At 37.9% G+C, this 19,515-nt stretch overlaps 1 protein-coding gene across 7 annotated transcripts in view; it reads right to left on the minus strand.

Moving 5' to 3' along the window:
• Positions 1 to 19,515, minus strand: part of GTF2I (general transcription factor IIi) — a 76,252-nt gene that overhangs the window by 41,537 nt on the left and 15,200 nt on the right. For 3 of the 7 annotated variants that reach the window (XM_044673071.1, XM_044673067.1, XM_044673066.1), the window contains exons 8-11: positions 16,820 to 16,897; positions 7,471 to 7,530; positions 5,213 to 5,269; positions 3,158 to 3,220 (exon numbers count right to left, since the gene is read on the minus strand). In XM_044673071.1, coding sequence (XP_044529006.1) covers positions 3,158 to 3,220; positions 5,213 to 5,269; positions 7,471 to 7,530; positions 16,820 to 16,897 — 258 coding nt within the window. The remainder of the gene's footprint in view (positions 1 to 3,157; positions 3,221 to 5,212; positions 5,270 to 7,470; positions 7,531 to 16,819; positions 16,898 to 19,515) is intronic. The other 4 variants (XM_044673068.1, XM_044673069.1, XM_044673070.1 and 1 more) reach the window with 4 other exon arrangements.

The raw sequence follows: 19,515 nt of genomic DNA on the forward strand, positions 1-19,515 counted from the left end.
ATGTAGACAGTCAATGGGTTGTCATAAACGAAGCCAACTTCATTAAACAACAGAAAACAACTCAGAGTCCTACTACATAATACAGACAATGTGCATATTTATATACATACATATACACACACATCCACATAAACACAGACTGAATCTCACAATTTATATCTTTAAATGTATGAATGGGACTCAAAAATTTTTGTTTTTGTCTTTTAAAGCACAATATCTAGACCTAGAAACAAGAGTAAATTCAAACACATTTTATCACTTAGGCAGTTTACAAAATATCTTTTTAACATGTTGACAACCCAGGAAGATGGCAGCTGCCAATTTAAAAACCCATCAACTTCAAGTTGCCTTTAAGAACAGAAATGATAGTATTGCCACCATCTAATAATTTGCTAATATCCAGGAGATAAATCATAGCCCTGAAAACACGCACACATACACACGCACACACACGTAACAGGGTAATGTTTTTATTTTGACAAGTTCAAAAATCACTGAAAAGATGGAAGTTAATTAAAAAGATGGAAGTTAAATTAACCTAACAAATTCCTTTCCAAAAGACCTCATTCTTCCCTAAAGAGTTTGTTGCTCTTCTCTGGATTGGATGGCATCCAAAGAAGCCGGCTGGTCTACAGTTATCTTTCTCTAAGAGGCTCAAGTATAAGGGAGCTTCAGATGCTCAAGGTCATGGCTGCCACTGACAATGGTACCCCTCCACAGAATGACCTATCTTTGCCTTCTCAGCTTAATCTCACAAGCACAGGGCTGACTAGGTCAATGATGTTAAAATCCCAATGGGCTTGACTGCCATTGTCTTGGATTATTAAAACAAATCACTCAAATGTACTTCCTTATTCATTACCTTTTTTAAAAGGTCAGAAATGAAAAGGAGAGAATGTAATTCAGATGCATTTCAAGTCTTCTTTTTTCCTTTAAAAAAACATATTACTAAGACAGTTTGCTTATGGAACATTAAGGTAAAATACACCATTTCTAGGACTATTTCAGTAATTTTTGACACACCTTTTATCTACTTTCAAAACTAGCAACCACTTGGTCATCATTTTAAATTTTTGACACTGTTAGAATGTTAAAAAGAGGTGAGAGAGTGTTACCCCAAGGCAGAAAGTTTCCAGACTTGAAGGTATTTTAGCACTCAGTCTGGGAATACCTCCAGAGTTGATTTGACATGGCTGTTCCAGCTCCAGGATAAGAGCTTGGTCTCTGTGCATACAAGGTCTGCCCTGGTTCTCTTCTCTTCCAGCTCTGATTTCCTAAAAATCATAACCTCTAAAAGCTGTTATCCGACTAAGAAGGGATCTAGATAAAAGGTGATTTCTGTTCCCCCATTTGTTTTTGACATTCGCCTTGTTTTTGATTCTCTGCCCAGGTCCTGCTTTCAGGGATCTGGAGGGATATCTATGTTGCCAGAACACACTCTCTCCAGTTAAGGATTGCAGCGAACACAATATGTTGTCAATGACCAACCCAGGTATTAGCCAGGAGTCTTATCACTAGGTGGTGAATTTCTTGGACACAGTGACACATCAAAGAGATTCCAATAAGGAATAATAATTGTAAAACTAACTCTTAAGTATAGGCATTTGCCAATAATTGTGACCATACTAAAGTTTTTTTTAATTTTCTTTCTAATTATCAACTAAAAAAAGGAAATGATGAAAAGAAATCTTTTACTTTTGGAGGGAGAGGTGAAGAGTAGAGATCTGTGATTCCATCACTGGCCTGAACTAGTAAAAAGAGAACCTATCCCTTTACTAAGCAGATCACCTACTGTTTTTCCACTTATAGTCTTAGAGGTGTAGCAAAAGTAGACTTAGAGCTGACTCCAAGGACAGGTCTCTTTAACCTCACTCATTTAAGATTGAACAGGGACGTACAATAAGGACATGAATATGTCTATGCTCCTCAGATGGCCCTCTTTTACATACTCTTGTTAATAACAAATTCTTCTTGGCCACTTGTTAAAGTGGATGTCTGGACAGAACTTTTCATTCAGACAGGTCTCCTCCAATCTGTCTAAAATGTCACCAAATGTTAGAAGCATGCACAACATAAAGCTGAATGGGGAAATGAGATCAAGAATCGTGGGATTTAGGGGGGAAAGGGTACACAGATGGAGAAAAGGTTATGTGGAGACGTAAAGCAATTCACTGATCATTCCCAACACATGCACCTTAATCTCATCTGGAACATCACAGCTTCAACAGCAGCCAATGCCTTGTCCATCATCTGCCATCCAAGACCACCCATCTCAAATGCCAAGGTCTCAACAGAGGACCCAGAGACAAGCCTAGATCCTCAAAGACCATATGAGCCAAGCACAACATTTCTAAGGGATCTCTCTATGCCAAGTCACAAAAAGCATGCATGCGTAAGCCCAGCCACAGGAATAGCACATCCGTTGTCATAGCCCCAACCTCAGTCAATTTGGCTCTAGGAACCCTTAAAGACCATCTACTAAATTACACAAAGATTGTGATCCATACCAGAAAATGAGGTACCCAAAGTGACTAATTTTTTCAAATCACCAATCCTCTTAAGGTTCAATGATGTTTTTGAGATATACTCCTAGCTATAGCTGTAAGCAATATTGTTTTAGAAGAACAAACATGGGTTTATTTTATGAAGTAGACTAAGGAAAATAATACAAAACGTAGCTCAAAAATCTAACTCTAAGTTAAAAAAATACTTGGGGGGAAAAGAAAACTCTACTAAGAGACAATGAGTCTGCTGCAGTCCTTGCAAAAGGCTGTATACAATTGCTTAATGAACAACCAGAATTTCTTCTTAGAAAAAGCTTTCTGATCTCCCCATGTTCCTCTACATTAAGAGATAGCATGATTTGGTACAGTACAGTCTGGTCATGTTTTTGGTTGTGATCAGGATTTTGGCTTGTTCAAAGCATAGTTTCTTTTAAGTCCAACCTGTGGGCCCATGCCAATGTGCATGGTGCATATATGAAAATCCCACAGCTTGGGGGCACTCATGGGGGCCAGTGCTCAATCACACACACACTTACAGAATCCAATTTTTCCAAACATCCTCTTAAAAGAATGAGATGCACACTGCAATGTGAACGTGACAGGTCTTCTATGGCCAGAGTCAATTGTGGAATCAAGGCTTTTAGACAACTAACCTTCAATAGTCACCTCAACTTCAGGGTCCTCACTTGTTTCTGAAGGGGCATGCTGGGTAGAATCTTGAAAAAAATAAAATTCTAAAATGACATTCATTATTAAGCATTCTCCACATTTCCCAACATTTTCCAGATCTGATATTCAAACAGCAGCCTTTCCGGGAAGCCCACTGACATTTTAATGTATTTTGTGCACACTAATCATAAAATTAAACAAAAATATTTGTTGATAAGCCTTTTCTAGAGGCATAATGGGGGGAGACGGGAAGCAGAGATTTTCAGATTCTAACAAGTGCAGAGATGCTTTCGCTAATGTGGTCAGAAAAATTGTATTATATGGTTTAATAGGATTAACACAATCATAGATATTTTCCCATTGCTACCACAGATTACTAGAGCTATAAAAACAAATCTTTCTATCTGGTGATTCATATTTTCCCTCTTGTCTTTCTTCCAAAAGATAGGAGGAATGATTTTCATTGTTATTAAACAATTTTTTTGTGAAAACATTATATTGTCAAGAAAGAATTATGACAAATATATGTAGAGCCTCTGGGGGGGAGGGGGAAAGGCTTAAGTAAATGACAATAAAATAAATACATCAAACAAAATGCTTAAAGGCCCTGTGGATTGTGGATACTCCATAATGTGACTCTGTAAATTCAGATTTACACAACTGTACTACTTAGAATAGAACTAAATACAAGTCAAATTCCATTATAATGAAATCCTGCCTATGTTAAGAGAGAGAACCTTTCCAAAGATCCCATAAATGGCAGTGAATGACAACATTCCAACGCAATGAAATAACTTCGGTCCCCCCCTTTAAGTTGATTATAATGGTATCTGACCTGTATGTCTCCCCCTAAACAAGAGATTTGCCTATACACTGACGCGCTTTCCCTCAGGGTCAAGGTCATGGTCGAGTTACTTTTGCACATTTAAGAAACAAACTTTCACCACATGATCTCACTTGGCATGTCCTTCTTGTTAACACAATAGCATGTCAACAAGAAGAGACTAGACTACCATTTGAAGACGGTTATTCACCCACCAAGGAGCTGGGTTGTTTCCCTCTTCACTGAGAGCCAGAGGGTTTAGGAGAGTGTTGAAAGAAAGAGCAAAGAAAAAACCAAACAGCAAAAAGGTGAGAACGTCAGAGCAAAACTGGACTTTTTGTCCAAAAAAAGAGTATCCCCACAGGCCCCAGGTTTCTGGTGAGAAAATGCTCAAATAAAAAAGTGTGGATCAGAGATCTCTGCAAGCAGCTGAGAATGTGCCTGGAAGGTGCCTCTGTGAGGGAGAGAACCTACCAATTCCAAGAAGAAATTCTCTCCTGACCAAAAAAATTAAAACAAAACATCCAAGAGACCATCATCAGCTTGGCCACTGCAGAGTGAGCAGGAAATCAAACCAACTGGAGGGCCAAGAGAAAAAAGTGAATAACTGATATGTCCTTAAAGCAGGTGGTAGACTTCCAAAAAGTTTATTTGATAGAAAATTTTAATATCTCAATGATTTTGTTTAAAGGTTTGAAAATCTCCTTTGTTCATTTTGTCATTTATACTCAGAAATCACTCTAAGATTACAGAAAGATCTAAACATGATAAACAAAGCTGAAATAGAGGGAAAGAGTTGTTTCACTTAAACTGCCCCCTTTAGAGGAATTGTCAAATTCAAGCCCATCAGATACCCAGTTCTGGTTTTGGTATGTCCTATTGTAACTGGACGATGAGATAGGCAAGCAGGGACAACAACAGAAACATTAGAATCATCAACAAATTTCTACTTACCATTTAGCTCTTCATCCCCAACTTGTTTAAGGGGTCCTATATTCTGTCCCATTTAAGATCAGAATATTGATGATTAGTTATGTGACCTGGACCACAGTCACCAGAGATGCTAGAGCTAGAGTCAGCCTGCTGCTGAGGAGTAAGGCTGCAAAGCTGCCTTGAGAGTTAAATCTCTGAGATCTGAAGACAACAAGTCTCAGGCAAATAATCAGGCAAACACAATAAAAATAAAAAATGAAAAAAAGCTTCTCATTTTTCTAACCTTCCACTGGTAATTCCATCTCTGTTCCTTCATTGCCCTCCGAAGAGTGATGGCTTCCTAAAATGAAAGTAAAAAACCCACTTCATACTCAAAAAATTCAGTGAAATTTGAAATGCAAAAAACTCAGAACTCAAAAAATGCATGCATGTAATTAACTTGCATGGAAAACATTTATCATCTGACTGATGTTTCAAAATCAAACTTTCCTCTTTCACTGCTTTCTGAAAGCATTTTAGTAATAGGTTTTGGGGGATCTGGCAGGGGGAGGGATGTCATTCCTCCCCCACGCCCCAAAGAGAGGGAAAATGGTCAGTTACTGCTTTAAGAGGGAAAAAGACCGGATGCAAATTATTTTACTTTTTAATGACAATAAAAATTGTGTCCAATTAATTACTAATCAACATTATATTTTAAAACTACAATATCTGTGTTCCTAAGAAGCAAAAATAAACTTTATCTGTTAAAAAATATGAAAAACCATTATCTTCCTCCTTTGCTCTGATTGAAACCTAGATGGTCAAGTTAGGGTTGCCATATTTTCCCTTGAAAGTGCCAATCCTGCCTAGTATATTCTTATTCTCTATTTCCTAGAGAACAGTACAACTCATTCGATACTTTAATCAGAGTGGCACAGTCAGAACAGATACACAGAACTGTCATGAATGTTATGTGTAAATCAGATAGAAAAGAAATGTCTTGTTCAACTTTGAAAATAGGACTCTTGCCATTAAGAACAAATGATCCAAGTGATCTAATGGGGGAAATGAAAGAAGGAGTAAATAAATTTAAGAAGGAAAAATTCCTTGCTTGAGTCATCATCTGGGTCTCTCTACCACCTTGGCTGTTCAAAGCCACTGAGCCATTTAATCCTCTCTCGACTGACAATGTCATCACCTCAGCTTGAAGGCTGGGTCTTGTGTCATTCTCAGAGCTACAGTCCTACTTGGACACAGACACATATGTGGATATTGGTATATATGTACACACATATGCACTTACATACAGGTACACACATATGTATGTGAGGAGATGGATTTGAGGGGACGATATAAAATATGGGGAAAGTACATTATGCGTTCTCCATGATATTTCAGAACCTTCAGAACCTAATTAGAATAATTAATGTTATTCTACAATTCTGCTCATTTCTTCATGATTCATAAATGATGGAATCGACACGTGAATGCAATGCTCTAGCTGAGGCTATGAGCCATGACCACCCAAACATGTCATTAGCTCCTTTCAACTACCAAAAAGCACAGGGGAGAGATATGATATACAGGTCCACCCTAGATGTAAATGTGTTTGAAATCTGACACGTTAGCTTGGAAAACAATAGGTTTTTAAGGTGATGGTAATTAATGACGAAATTAGGAATAGAGGAATAGGCTTTATAAGGGGAAAGGAGAAAAAATATTCATAAGTACATTAACTCTTGCCATGCCTAGGGTTACTGCAAAGAAAAAAAGAGGGAACCAATATAAAGCCCTTTGAAGTCTACAAAGTATAATACAAATGTTCTTTGTGGTATTATTAAGATCTAAAACAAGGTTACAGCCATGTTGGCAAAGGGTCTGTCCCATAACAATGAAATAATCCAAATATGCTGATATATCAGCACACTATCCTTAATTTTTAGCAATAAAAGACGCATTTAATTAAATTTTAAAATTTTGATTAAAATATTATGCTTCTATTCTGAAACAAACACATAAAAAACAAATCAAGATCCATTCGTGGCCTCTGTGATACAGGGATTGCCTACAAGAGTCAAAACCAAACATTTGAAAACAACAGAATGTTTAATTATAGGAAAACTTAATCATCATGACTATTTCTAGCTTATTTTTTACAACATTATGTCAATATTCACACTCCTAACTATAAATGTATCAGAATTCCATGCACACCAATGCAGATTATTAGATAAATATTCATATTTTAAAAAATGTGTAGCCCCTTAGCTAAAAAAACTACATGGCTTTTTACTCTATGAAAAATTGGGATAATACTTTGAAAATGTGCTGGTCTTGGTCAAATTTATTTCTTTAAACTTGAAGTTCTCAAGCTGCTTTTGCAATATAGACAAGCTCTATCATTATAATAAAAGATCAATAAAGCTCAATCTTTCCTTTTCAATGTAAGAGATAGTGAAAAACTAGATAGTAATATTACAGAACCGTTTATTCAGTGTAGAACTCGAACATTAAAATATCAACCCTGCTGTCTCTGAGAAACAGAAGAGGAAAAAAGTATACCTTGAAAAGACTTCGAAAGGGGGAGTTTTTCATCAACACCACCAGTTTCAGAAGGGCCTGCTTTGGAATACAAAGATAATACTTGAACTGTAATCCCAAAAAATCTCTTTTGGGTCATTTCAGCCAACAAATTCAAATTTTTTTTATATGAAACAATAGTCTTTTCATGAAGATAAAAGACAAAACAAAAGGAAAAAGAAGTGGATGCATGAATGATGTCAGTTCATTGAGTTATATTAATGGAACAAGTACATTCAGTCAAATTCATCCACAGAAACAGTTAAGACAATTTCTAAATCTACACACTATATGACAATGAATGACAAGGAAGCATATGGTGTGAATGGAAATGATACATAAAAGACTTCAACTAGTTTGAGTTAGTTTAAATAAGATCCAAAGTTGATTAAAACAAACAAATTCTTTCTCATGCAGATGATAGAGGAAACAACAGTCATTCATACACAGCACCTATTTATTCCATCAAAATCTTAAAACAGTCCCAAGCAGACTGGCATGTTCATATTATTAAGTTTAAAATCCCAAGTGAAATGTAAACGTGTCAAACAGTATTCAAATTTCCTTTCCCAAAAACTACCTTCTTTCCAACACGATTAACTAATTTCCTTTAAAGTATCACTATTTCATAGGTCTTGATCAATGATACATGTAAAACCCAGTGGAACTGCGCATCGGCTATGGGAAGGGTGGGGTGGATTTTTTGGGGGAGGGAAAGAACATGAATCATGTCACCATGGAAAAATAACCTTAAAAATAAAAAAATATGATAAATTAAATGGATCTGAAAAAAAAATCACTATTTCAGAAAACTCTTTTTTTTTTTTTTTTTTAATTTTAAACCCTTAACTTCTGTGTATTGACTTATAGGTGGAAGATTGGCAAGGGTAGGCAATGGGGGTCAAGTGACTTGCCCAGGGTCACACAGCTGGGAAGTGTCTGAGGCCGGATTTGAACCTAGGACCTCCTGTCTCCAGGCCTAGCTCTCAATCCACTGAGCTACCCAGCTGCCCTGAAAACTCTCTTTTGAATTTGAAGGACCCTTCACAAAATGATGTAAATTTCTTAGCACTCCACTAGTTTAAAGCATCTTCTAAAAGTTATAGTAAACTAAGGAATTTGGCTTTTAATGGGTACTTTGTTTTTTTATTGGAGGGGAGTGAATGTCCAGACTTGCTAGTAATAATGTAGAGAACTCCCAGTGTAGAAGCTCTCTCCAGCCAGAAGGATGAGCAACAACGTCTCTGTAACTTCAAACTTAGAAAAGCTAAGGACTACATGCAAGGTGAAGTGACCTGCCCACGGATCATACAACTAGGAAATGTCAGAGACGGAATTTGACCCTAAGTCTTCCCAACTTCCCACTTCTCATTTCAATCCACCTCTCTCTTTGCTTGTATTTAGATAAGAATCTACATACTCTCCCCAGTCACCTTGGGATCACAGGGTTGGAGCTGGAAGAGATTTCACAACATCAAGGCTAAATCTTCTTAATTTTATAAAGATCCACAGAATTCTAGTGACTTGCCAAAGGTCACAAAGACAACTTAAAGCAGGGGTTCTTGGCTTGTGGTCAAGACTAGGAACTGGTTACAAGGAGTCCATGAATTTCAATAGGAAAAATAAAATTCTAACTTTATCTTTACTAATCCTAACTGGAATACCCCGTTTTATTCAAATGTTTAAAATCGTTACTCTGAAAAGGGTTGTATGGCTTCACCAGATCAAGCAAGTCCATCTAAGTACCAAATAGGTAAGACACTTAAAGTGAGTGGTGCAGTCTCATGTACATACATAGGCACAGATGAGTTCACTATATACTAAAGCTCTTAAAAATGAAAACAATCTGAAGTGTTATCAAGCACCAAACACTTTAAATGGAGGATGAGTCAACTATTGATTACCCCAAATCTTTTCTATTTGGAATTCACATGGGGAAAACAAACTCCAGGAGTACCAAGAGAAGAAAAAAGCACACTATGAAGACAAGGCTCAGGAGGTGCTTATTCAATGACTTCCTCATCTTATTTGCTTTTCATGAATTATTCAAGCTTTTCTTTTGGCCTAATCTATGTCAAGAAGTATTGATCCAAAGGTGGATACAAAGTTTCAGCCTAAGCAAAGAGGAGTACCATGTCCTACTACTTCTCTTCTTCCTTCACCCTTTTTTCTCCCTTCTCCAACTTTCACCAGGGCAGAAAACTACTAACTAGGATTTCATGGGACTTTCCAATATTGGTAGATGTAAATCTACCAATTGTTCAAGGAGCAACCAAGATGTGAAACTATTTTTAAAATAAAGTGGAAAGTAAGGAATACATCACCTAAGTACCTAGATAAGTAGCCTTTGGATGACAGAGATGAGGACCAATTATAGGTGGCAGCAATTAATGAGTTCCATTCCAAGACTGCTAAAGTTTTACAATGAAATCTTATCTAAGTATAGCATTAAATAGCATCATTGCAAGAGAAACAAGTATCAAAGTTAGGACAATACATCCAGAAAATGAAAACCTTCATGTTGTTACAAAAGAAACAAAATTCTAGAAAATTCCTTCACATTCTTTAATCTTTCCTGGTTAAAAAAAGAAGAAAAGCAAACAAAGCTATGCCCTAAACAAAGTAGATGCTCACAAATGGGAAATGGTTAAACAAATTGTAATACAAAGAATAAGAGAGTATTTTTGCCATCATAAAAGACAATGACTTTGAAGAATATAGAGATTGGTGAAGACATCTGAACTGATGCCAAGTAAAGTAAGCAGATACATGAACTCCCATGAATGAAAAAAAAATGAGATATTAAAACTGAAGACATAATTTTAATGGCTTGGCCTGAACATAAAAATATTCTACCTGATTTTTTTAGCCTAGAGGGGCCTACGAGTATGGAACTCTGCATACATCATCAGATTCAAAGGATAGTGGTTAGCTCTACTAAATGGCTTTTTTCCATTTTTCCCTTTTTTTACTCTGTTAAAAGGTATGACGCTCAAGATGAGGGAGAAGGGAGAGATATACTAAGAAATTTAGGTAATATAAAAACAGAACCTAGCAATAAAATTTTTAAAAAATAATCTGCAAAAAGATTTTTTAAAATTTATTCAACAGACTTAAAATTTCTCTTAAGAGCCAAAGTACATTTTCATAGAAGACAGGTAGTTTGGTGGATAGAAGGCTGAGCCGGGATCAGGAAGACCCATGTTCAAATCAACTTCGAACACAAGTTGTGTGACCCTAATTAAGTCACATAACCTCTACCTTAATCCAGGAGAAGGAAATGGCAAACCACTCCAGTATCTTTGCAAAGAAAACCCCATGGTCAGTATTGGAGTGCTATACTCCAGAGTTAAGAGTCTGACACATGTGAATGACTGAACAATATTTGCATAAAACTTAAAATATTCTTTGCTGACAAAACACATTGAAAGTCACTATCTAAAAGTACATTATAGGGGGCAGCTGGGTAGCTCAGTGGATGGAGAGCCAGGCCTAGAGACAGGAGGTCCTAGGTTCAAATCTGACCTTAGACCCTTCCTAGCTGAATGACCCTGAGAAAGTCACTTAACCCCCATTGCCTAGCCCTTACCACTCTTCTGCCTTGAAACCAATATATAGTATTGATTCTATGTATAATCTATATCCATCTGTAAGATGGAAGGCAAGGGTTTTCAAAAAATAAATAAATATGAAGTAGATTATAAGATTTTATTTTATTCATACATAAGTGCACACAAGCCTCTATGGAACAAATATACATATAGTTAATTCTTGGCCTTTTCTTTAAATAAAAGTCTAGAAACAAAAACCTATACTGGAAATAATTAAGGTAGATTTACCTAAGTGGAGCGTTTCCTGAGTGAAGGAGAATAAATAATTCCAGGACCAGATCTCTAGCATGACCTCAACTAAAAGCACACACCTGGTAAAGCTCTCAGCTTACAAGGTCTCAATCTTCAAACTGGTCCAAATACTTAGAAAATTTAAGTGATTTACTCTTAAGAACACGTCTCTAGACTATATTACACTAAAACTGTTTTAAAGTTAAAAATCACTGAACTTTGACTCAACTGTAAAATTTGGCTTTCAAGGGATATTTATTAGAAAGTTGACACCTGAGTCTCAGGGACACCTGAAGCTGATGAAACACAAGTTGGCTCACAGGCCTATGCAGCCTCTTCTTGCAGATGGGGGTGCTCTGGGTTGGAAACCAGGTCTTCTGACTCCCAATGATCTTTCACCATTGTTATCCTCCTTCTTCCAGAGATGTAGTTGTATCCTAGACACACTGGAAAGAGTCATTCTATTGCAATGTTTGCCCTCTCCCTTGCACCTTTCTCTCCATTAGATTGTGAACTCCGAGAATTGGGGATGTCTTTTATTTCTTTGCATCTCTAGCAATTAGCACAGTTATGGCACATAGGAAGGAATTCTGTCCTAGTATCAAATTCTAAGATAGAAAGCTAGCACAGGCTAGGCAATAAGGATTAAGTGTCTTGCCATGGGGCACACGGCTAAGAACAGTGAGTCCAGACTTGAACTCGGGTCTCTAGGCCTGGTGCTCTATCCACTGTGCTACTAGCTACCCCTAATAAATACAAGATGTCTAATTGATTGCTCCTCACTATATGCTTCCCTGTCTGCTACGGAATGGGAAACACACCATGAAATTACTAAATGCATGAAAAGAATTAAGTTATTATTACACATAGTGTATATCTAAATACAAGTAACAAACTTCCTTTTGAGGTTAAGTATATTTATTATAAAGGCATAAGAGACCTTTGGGTTTACTGATAAGGTAAAATTTACAATTTTTATATTCATAGTCACTCTATTTCTAAACCACAAAGGTATTCTTATATAACTATTCAGGGATTTAATAAAAGTAACTCAAGTCTAGATCAGGGATTGATCTGACTTTGTGTCATAGACTCCTTTAGCAGTCAGAAACTGGATCCCTTCTCAAAATAATGTTTTAAATCCATACAAAAGAAACCAAAGTTTACTAAAAACAAAGGTGTTATCTTTGCCCTCCTCTTCCCATCTAAAGTTTATGGAAGACCTGAAATCCCTCTGGAGATATGCTCACTACTCAGAATCATGCTGATTCCCACAATTCCTTTGCCTCTTCCTAAAGACAGACATGGTTTCTTCCAGTTCATGCCACAATAACTTATTAAATGCCTACTTATATGCAAGGTTCAGTGAAGGACAGAACTATGTCTGCCCTCTAGGAGCTTACATTCTATCGAGTAGAAACAACAGGTATGCAGACCAGTAAGGAAAGGGAGCTCTCTAACAAGAGAGGAAAGAGACACACTTGAGCTGGACTCTGAGAGAAGAGAAGATAAGGGAAGGCAAACAGCCCAGGAGTAGGCCTACAGAGCTCCAGGCCAGGGAGAAGAAATGTCAAGCCCAGGGAAGGCGAACATCAGTTAGTCAACTACCACTCAAGCAACTCCTGGGTGCCAAGCCCTGCTTGTCTGGAACCTGGAATGTATCTGAAGTAATGTGACTTTAGTCTGGAAAGATAGGTGCTAGTCTGCAAACTTTCTCCAAAAAGGAATTTGTGTTTTATATTAGAGACAATAAAAGAGAGCCAACCACTGAAGCACTTTGAGCAGGGGAGTAAGACGTTCAAACTATGATATAAGACTACAAGAGGGCATCTGCATGGAAGATGGATTGGAGAATGGAGACAGCAAGTAGATAGAAAGATTAGGAAGCTATTACCAGACTCTAGGCAAGAATTAAACTAAAGTCTGGGGAAAGAGAAGGGAGATGCCACAAGAATTTGGGAGGTAGAATTACCAAGATTTGGCAACTGACTGGTCATGGAGGCTGAGGAACAGGGAAGAGTTTTTAAATAATTTCTGCTAATAAAGTATGGACTTGAGCTATGTAAACATCAGCTATTTAAGCATATTCAAAAGAGGTGGCCATGTATAAAAATTACATCATAATTTTAAAAACTTTCCTTTATTTAAGAACAAAAGAAGACATCACAGGAAGCAATACTTTCACAAGGCCACAGATTTAAAAAAAGTTTTCCAAAGCACTGAAACTGATCAACAGCCAAATCAATGGAAAAATAAACAACTCTCATGTTCACCCTCACACACTGAAATGACAAAGATCAAGAAGATGGGCGGAGAATGTGAACTGACCCAATAATTCTCACTGAGGAGATAAAAACAACTAGCCAGGGATTCCATTCCTGGACCTGTAAATCTAAAGGCAGCCAAAGACAAAAAAGACCTCAACTCTTCCTAGCAGTACTTTTAGGGATAGCAAAAACCTGCAAACAAAGCAAGTACTCACTCACTAAGAAAAACTGAATAAATTGTGGTTTCTAAGTGTAATGATTATTACGCTGTCAAGAAATAAGAAATTCAGAGAAACAGAGAGGTATATGATGTGATTCGGACAGAAGGAAGCAGAACTAAGAACACAAGATACAAAATTTACAAAAATAGCACAAAGAGAAGCATGATATGAAGGTAATCACTGAGGAGTAATCATAATGACCAACAATGGCCCAGGAGAAGATGACATGAGAAAGCACCTTGTTCCTTGTAGGAAAGAAGTAAAAAACTAGGTACAGAATGTGGAATAGTTAGTCCTATGGTCACTGGGTCAAGTGGGCTTGATTTAAAACTGTTTTCTTTGGCAACAGGCAGGGTTCATTTTCAAGGTAGCAGTGATGATTATGTGTGTGTGTATGGAAAGGAAGGTTTTCTTTGAAAAATAATTATTGATTTAAAAACAAAGTACCAATACAATTTATTTTAAAAGAATAGGTGATAGGGTCCAATGTGATCTAAAGTGTTGAGGAGAAGGATTTAAGAACTACTGGGTTCACCAACCGCCTACACTTTCAACAATGCAAGTACAATAGCAACTATGTTCCCAGGGCCCCTGCTAGTCTAAGGATGTAACACATACATTATCACTGTCAATGTTGTGAGTGACATTTAGTTTTGTTCAGGTTGTTATAGCTTCCAATACTTTTCGAGTTAAATTCTACAATGAATGATACACAGAATGCACATTACGATTACGATGCTTGTTTTAGGAACACACAAAATGAGAATGCAGAGAATTGGCACAGAATCCAGGACATGGGAACTTTCAGATATATTTAGGCATGCATACCTGCAAAGTGTTAGCATTTTTAAGGGAAAGAAAACCTTCATTAAACACATATATTAAAAGTCACATTGCCCAATCAATCTCAGCATTTTACTATCTACAATGAAACATTAGCGTGTAAATACACTGGTAAATTTACTTAGAACCTTTGATGAAAGCAGTTTTCACCAGAGGATACTTCTAGAATTCTAACCAGCCTTAAGGTTTTTATGAATAAGGTTCAATTACTGTTTCCCTACAGTTCATAAAATCATAAAAGAATGGTTACCAATCTTGGTGTGTTACTAGAGACAATCCAACACCTACATGCCTCATTCTAAAACTAAACACCACATTATTCAAGATTGCTTTCTGATGCTTCTGCTAAACCAATGAACCTGTGCAGACTACATACATATTTTCACTAAGGCAAGATCACAATGCATTACTTTACCTATTTCTCTATCATAACATTGTTAATTATGACCCACAAACAATTCTCTTGCACCTTCAGCCATAAATAACGATTTTTTGAAAAAGGATCACAGAGAGCAGATACAAAGCCAAAGTCAGCAGGCACCAGGTACCAGGAAGATGGTTCCTATATACATATACATTCTTGGTTTCTAAAATTCTTCACACCTGTCATTCAGGATTATTATAGAAAGGGAAGAGTTTACAGGTACTTCCCAAATTCCAAACCAACAACTTCCAGAACACCCTATTCAACCACAATATCTCTTTGCACTTATTCCATCTCTAGGGAAAAAAGAGGAAATTACGTTTTAAAGAGAAATCAGACATACTAAAGAATAGTAGCAACTTCTAAAGATCTTAAAAGTACCCAGAGACCTCTTCTAGTCTCCAAGTTTCTCTGAAAGAGACCTACTTTCTCTTCTCCAACCAGATTCTGATAACTTTGAAAAACGCTTTCTTACTATCCATTTGGGTAGCTATTAATACTGTAATGTTCTCTTCTGTGACTTTTCATCATATACTTTAGCTACATTACTGATTAAATCGGACTCTTGTGGGCTAACCTCCATTTACATAATTGTGACTGTGAGAAAATCCTAATTGAAAAAGGAAGTTTTAAAAACCTAACTAGTTCAAATTTGGAACAGCCTGTATCTGGAATTCTGGATCTGGAATAACCATGTTCAGACAACATATGCACAACAATTAATAATAGACAACCAAGTACAAACTGAGCTCATGAACTTCAAAAATGTTAATAGCAAATAAACAGTAGTTGCATCAACTTCTAATAAGTTAATTAATTCAACAAGCATTTTATTAAGCCCAGGCATTAGGGGTACAAAGACAAAAAGGTTCACCCCTACCCTCCAAGAGCTACATTCTATTGTATCCACCCCAAAGTTATTCATGGGCACAAGTTTCTGAATGGACACAAAGAATAAATAAATTAAGTCTCAATCTGCTCAGTTTTGACACAGAGAAATGCTTATTTGATTTAAATGGTTACCACAAGCAAGTCAATCCAGGGATCTACTTTGAAAGAAAAACAGCTTAACATACAATCAACTTGGGAAATCTTGAACAGGGGGGAAAAAATCCCAGGCCAAGTTTTCTGATAATAAAACGTTCATTTTAAAACAGAATCACAAAACAAAAGGCTCTCAGCCAAGAAGCTAGGATCTATATCAAGGAATTTACTGAGGTAAACAAAATTTAGACTCACTAATTTCAAATCAACACCATCCTGATTCATGAAAGGGAAAAGTAAAATACAAAAGTGGGCTTCAAATAGTGATTAATCCTTAGCTTAGATTTGTAGATGATGCAGGCAGCTACAGATGACAGACCTGAAAATGTTACTGTCCATCTCTGGGCCAAGCAACAAAGTCACTTTGGGGGAGAAAAAGCCAACCCAATCTTAGTGGTTAACAAAACACATTAAATTTTAATCCATCAATCATTACAATATCCTCATCCAAAGAATTCCCGAAAAATCTCTCAGGCTTTGTCAACACACAAGCCAAATAGGAATCCAAGCTGAGCTTCCCTCTTGTATCCTTTCTCTTCCTTGAAGGTTGTTTTGGATCTAAATAACTAATCTGCCCACTCAAATTTTCACATCTTTACCAGCGACTCTAGATCTCAACAAATCAGCTGGAAAGGAAAACATAGGTGAGCCCCAAGCTTCTCAAAGGACCTGGGGATAGGAGGACATTACCTTGAACGTTGTATTGGTAGTAGTCAGGGTCTTCCGACTCCTCTTTAACTGTAACAGCTGCCATTTCCAATGAAATGCCTTTAAAAACAAAACCAGACATTACCAAACTTCAGATCAGATTCCATGTGAAGGAAATCCCACTTTCTCACAATTTTCAAATCCCAAGGTTGGCTTAACATGAGAAAATTAGGATAAGATGAAGGTTGGGTCAACCCTTTTTCCTCAGTGTTACAGGATTGAGGCCACGTTCTGGTAACTGAATGATCTGGATTTGTCTGCTACTAATAAAGAATCTTCTTCAGTTTTGTTGCATTTTATCACCAATTTTTAGCCACTTAGGGAAATATAGTCCAACTACAACTACATACAACCTATTTAAAGAAATATCCTCTTTAGCCCATGGGCTTGTTGCCAACCAACTCCCACTTATACCTGGATGTGTCCAGACTAGAAACTTCCAGTCTCAGGCACCTCCCTGTCCTGATGTCAGGGGTGGGTAGCCAATGAGGCTGCACGACTTCCACGCCTCCCTAAGAAAAGGAAGACTCACCAGTCAGGAGTCCCACCCAACCCCCTCCCCCCAATCATCACCTTGATGCATATTCAGAACTCTGGACTTCCCTGGGAGCTAGGCAGTAACCAGAAACTATGCCGAGAAGGCAGGCCGGACCAAGATAATCAGATGAATTTATTTCCCTCCACAATGGCCGGAGATCAGACTTTTTGTAATTAGCTCCCACTTTGGAAATTGGCAGCTTTGGCTGCCCTCAAGGCCTGGTAGTCCCAGGGCATGCTGCCCTGTTAACTATTTCCTAGACTCCACTGGGCCAATCTTCACTTGAATACATCAAAAGGCCAGGCTTTCAGCACTGATTGGCTCATCTTAATTCTTTTATGAAGCCCTAGCAAAAGGCCCCCCAAATCTGCACCAGAAGAGTTAAGTTTTTGATCACATGAACAAAGCTTGAGTTCCCTCTCTTATCTTTTCTTGTTTCTCAATCTTTTGGGAGGGGTTTCCCCTCCTTTTGACTGGTATGTATGGTGTTTCCCTGGAAATTAAGGAATGTGGAGATGGAGGCTTTTTGGGGGGCCCTAGAAAAATCAGAGTTTCAAAAATGGCTAGTTTTTTGGCCTCGGGCCTCTTTCTGAACTGACTCAGCCAACTGCACTTCGGAACTAAACAAGTTTGACTTACATAATATGGGCTCCTTAGAGAAATGTCAGTGAAAAGGCCAGAGGAATATCACTTCAATTTATATCCCAAGTCCTGAATCCTCAGTTTCCCTTCTATAAGATAAGCCCACCCCCCTCTCTGCATTCCAAGACCTTTAGACTCAAGGAAGTCCCTGGAATAAAGGTTGGCCTTTCAGAATCAGCCCATGCCCCCAAGGGTCAGTCTCCACTTCAGCACAATTTTCCAGATATCCTTCCTTACTCCACCCACCACTCTACCAAGTATAATATAAACTGCTTGAAAGCAGGCATAGCCTAAAATTAGGTACTCCTCCAAACCCATGCCCAAATTAGTGAATGCATCCCAGTTTAATTTGGTCCAGGCCCACAACCACCAGGCCCAACAGGCTAAAGGACTTCTTTCATTGCCTAAGGGGAGCCTACAAAAGAAATTCCAAGAGAAGTCACAAATGGAAAGGCTAGGGCTTGTAAACGCCTTAGCTTAGCCATTAAATTTGTGTTGGAAAGAGGGCCCTCCTATCCCCTGGGAGATTAACAAAGCTCCCAGTATGGAGGGGTGGCAAAAGGCCCAGTAACCAGTTACTGATGGGGTTCCCTTCTGCAGTTTGAGGCCAACTCAAAGGCACTTCCACAGTCCCCTTTCCACTGGTATGGCTGCTAGATTGTTCTTCCAGGTACTGAGCCCCTTCCAATCTGCACTTGTGGCTCCATAACCAATTAAAGCCTCCCCACAACCCCCAAAGGAATCTTGAATAGTGGCATCTTAGAGCTGATTGCCATTTATGTCCTGACCTGTTATCATTCTGTTCTCTAGGGTCGGAGCAACCAGGTCCAAAATGTTACACACCCTTGGCTTTTAGATCTTCAATGCCTAGACATTTCTCATTTCCTGGCACCTACCTGCCTATAATTTCAGAGGGAAAATGTTTACCTGTGAAACATCTGAGCTCCCCTGGTGTCAAGAGTGAAGATAGAAGAGTGAAGAGGGACCCAGAAATCTCAGCAGGTTTCTGCCTTGGTCTGCAGGAAGACCATCATGCCTGAGGCTCTCTGGAGATTGTCCCATTTCCTTTGGAGGTGTCAATTCACTGGATTCTTGGGGTGGAGGGGTTGCTAGGCTACTTACTATACTACATTCCTAGACTGTCCCAGCCTCCCCATAACCTGGGCCCCCACTGAACCTGCCAATAATAAAGGGCCTATTGTTTTCAGAATCTTTAATCCTTCTTTGAAGCCCTTGAAAGTTCCATAACACAAAACTGAAATAACTGTCTAAAATGGTGCAGAATTTCCTACCTGTATGACCCTGGGCAAGTCACTTAACCCCAATTGCCTAGCCCTTATCACTCTTTTGTGAAAGCGATACTCAGTATCAATTCTAAGACAGAAGGTAAAAGTTAAGAAAAATGTTGTAGAATTTGCTTCTTTAATTAAAGTAATAAACTCACTTCCACCCCTAGAACTTACTGGCAAACCACTGATCCCCTGGATTTTATCATTTT

The sequence above is a fragment of the Gracilinanus agilis genome, chromosome 4, assembly GCF_016433145.1.
Source record: "Gracilinanus agilis isolate LMUSP501 chromosome 4, AgileGrace, whole genome shotgun sequence".
In the NCBI taxonomy this organism is placed as follows: domain Eukaryota; kingdom Metazoa; phylum Chordata; class Mammalia; order Didelphimorphia; family Didelphidae; genus Gracilinanus; species Gracilinanus agilis.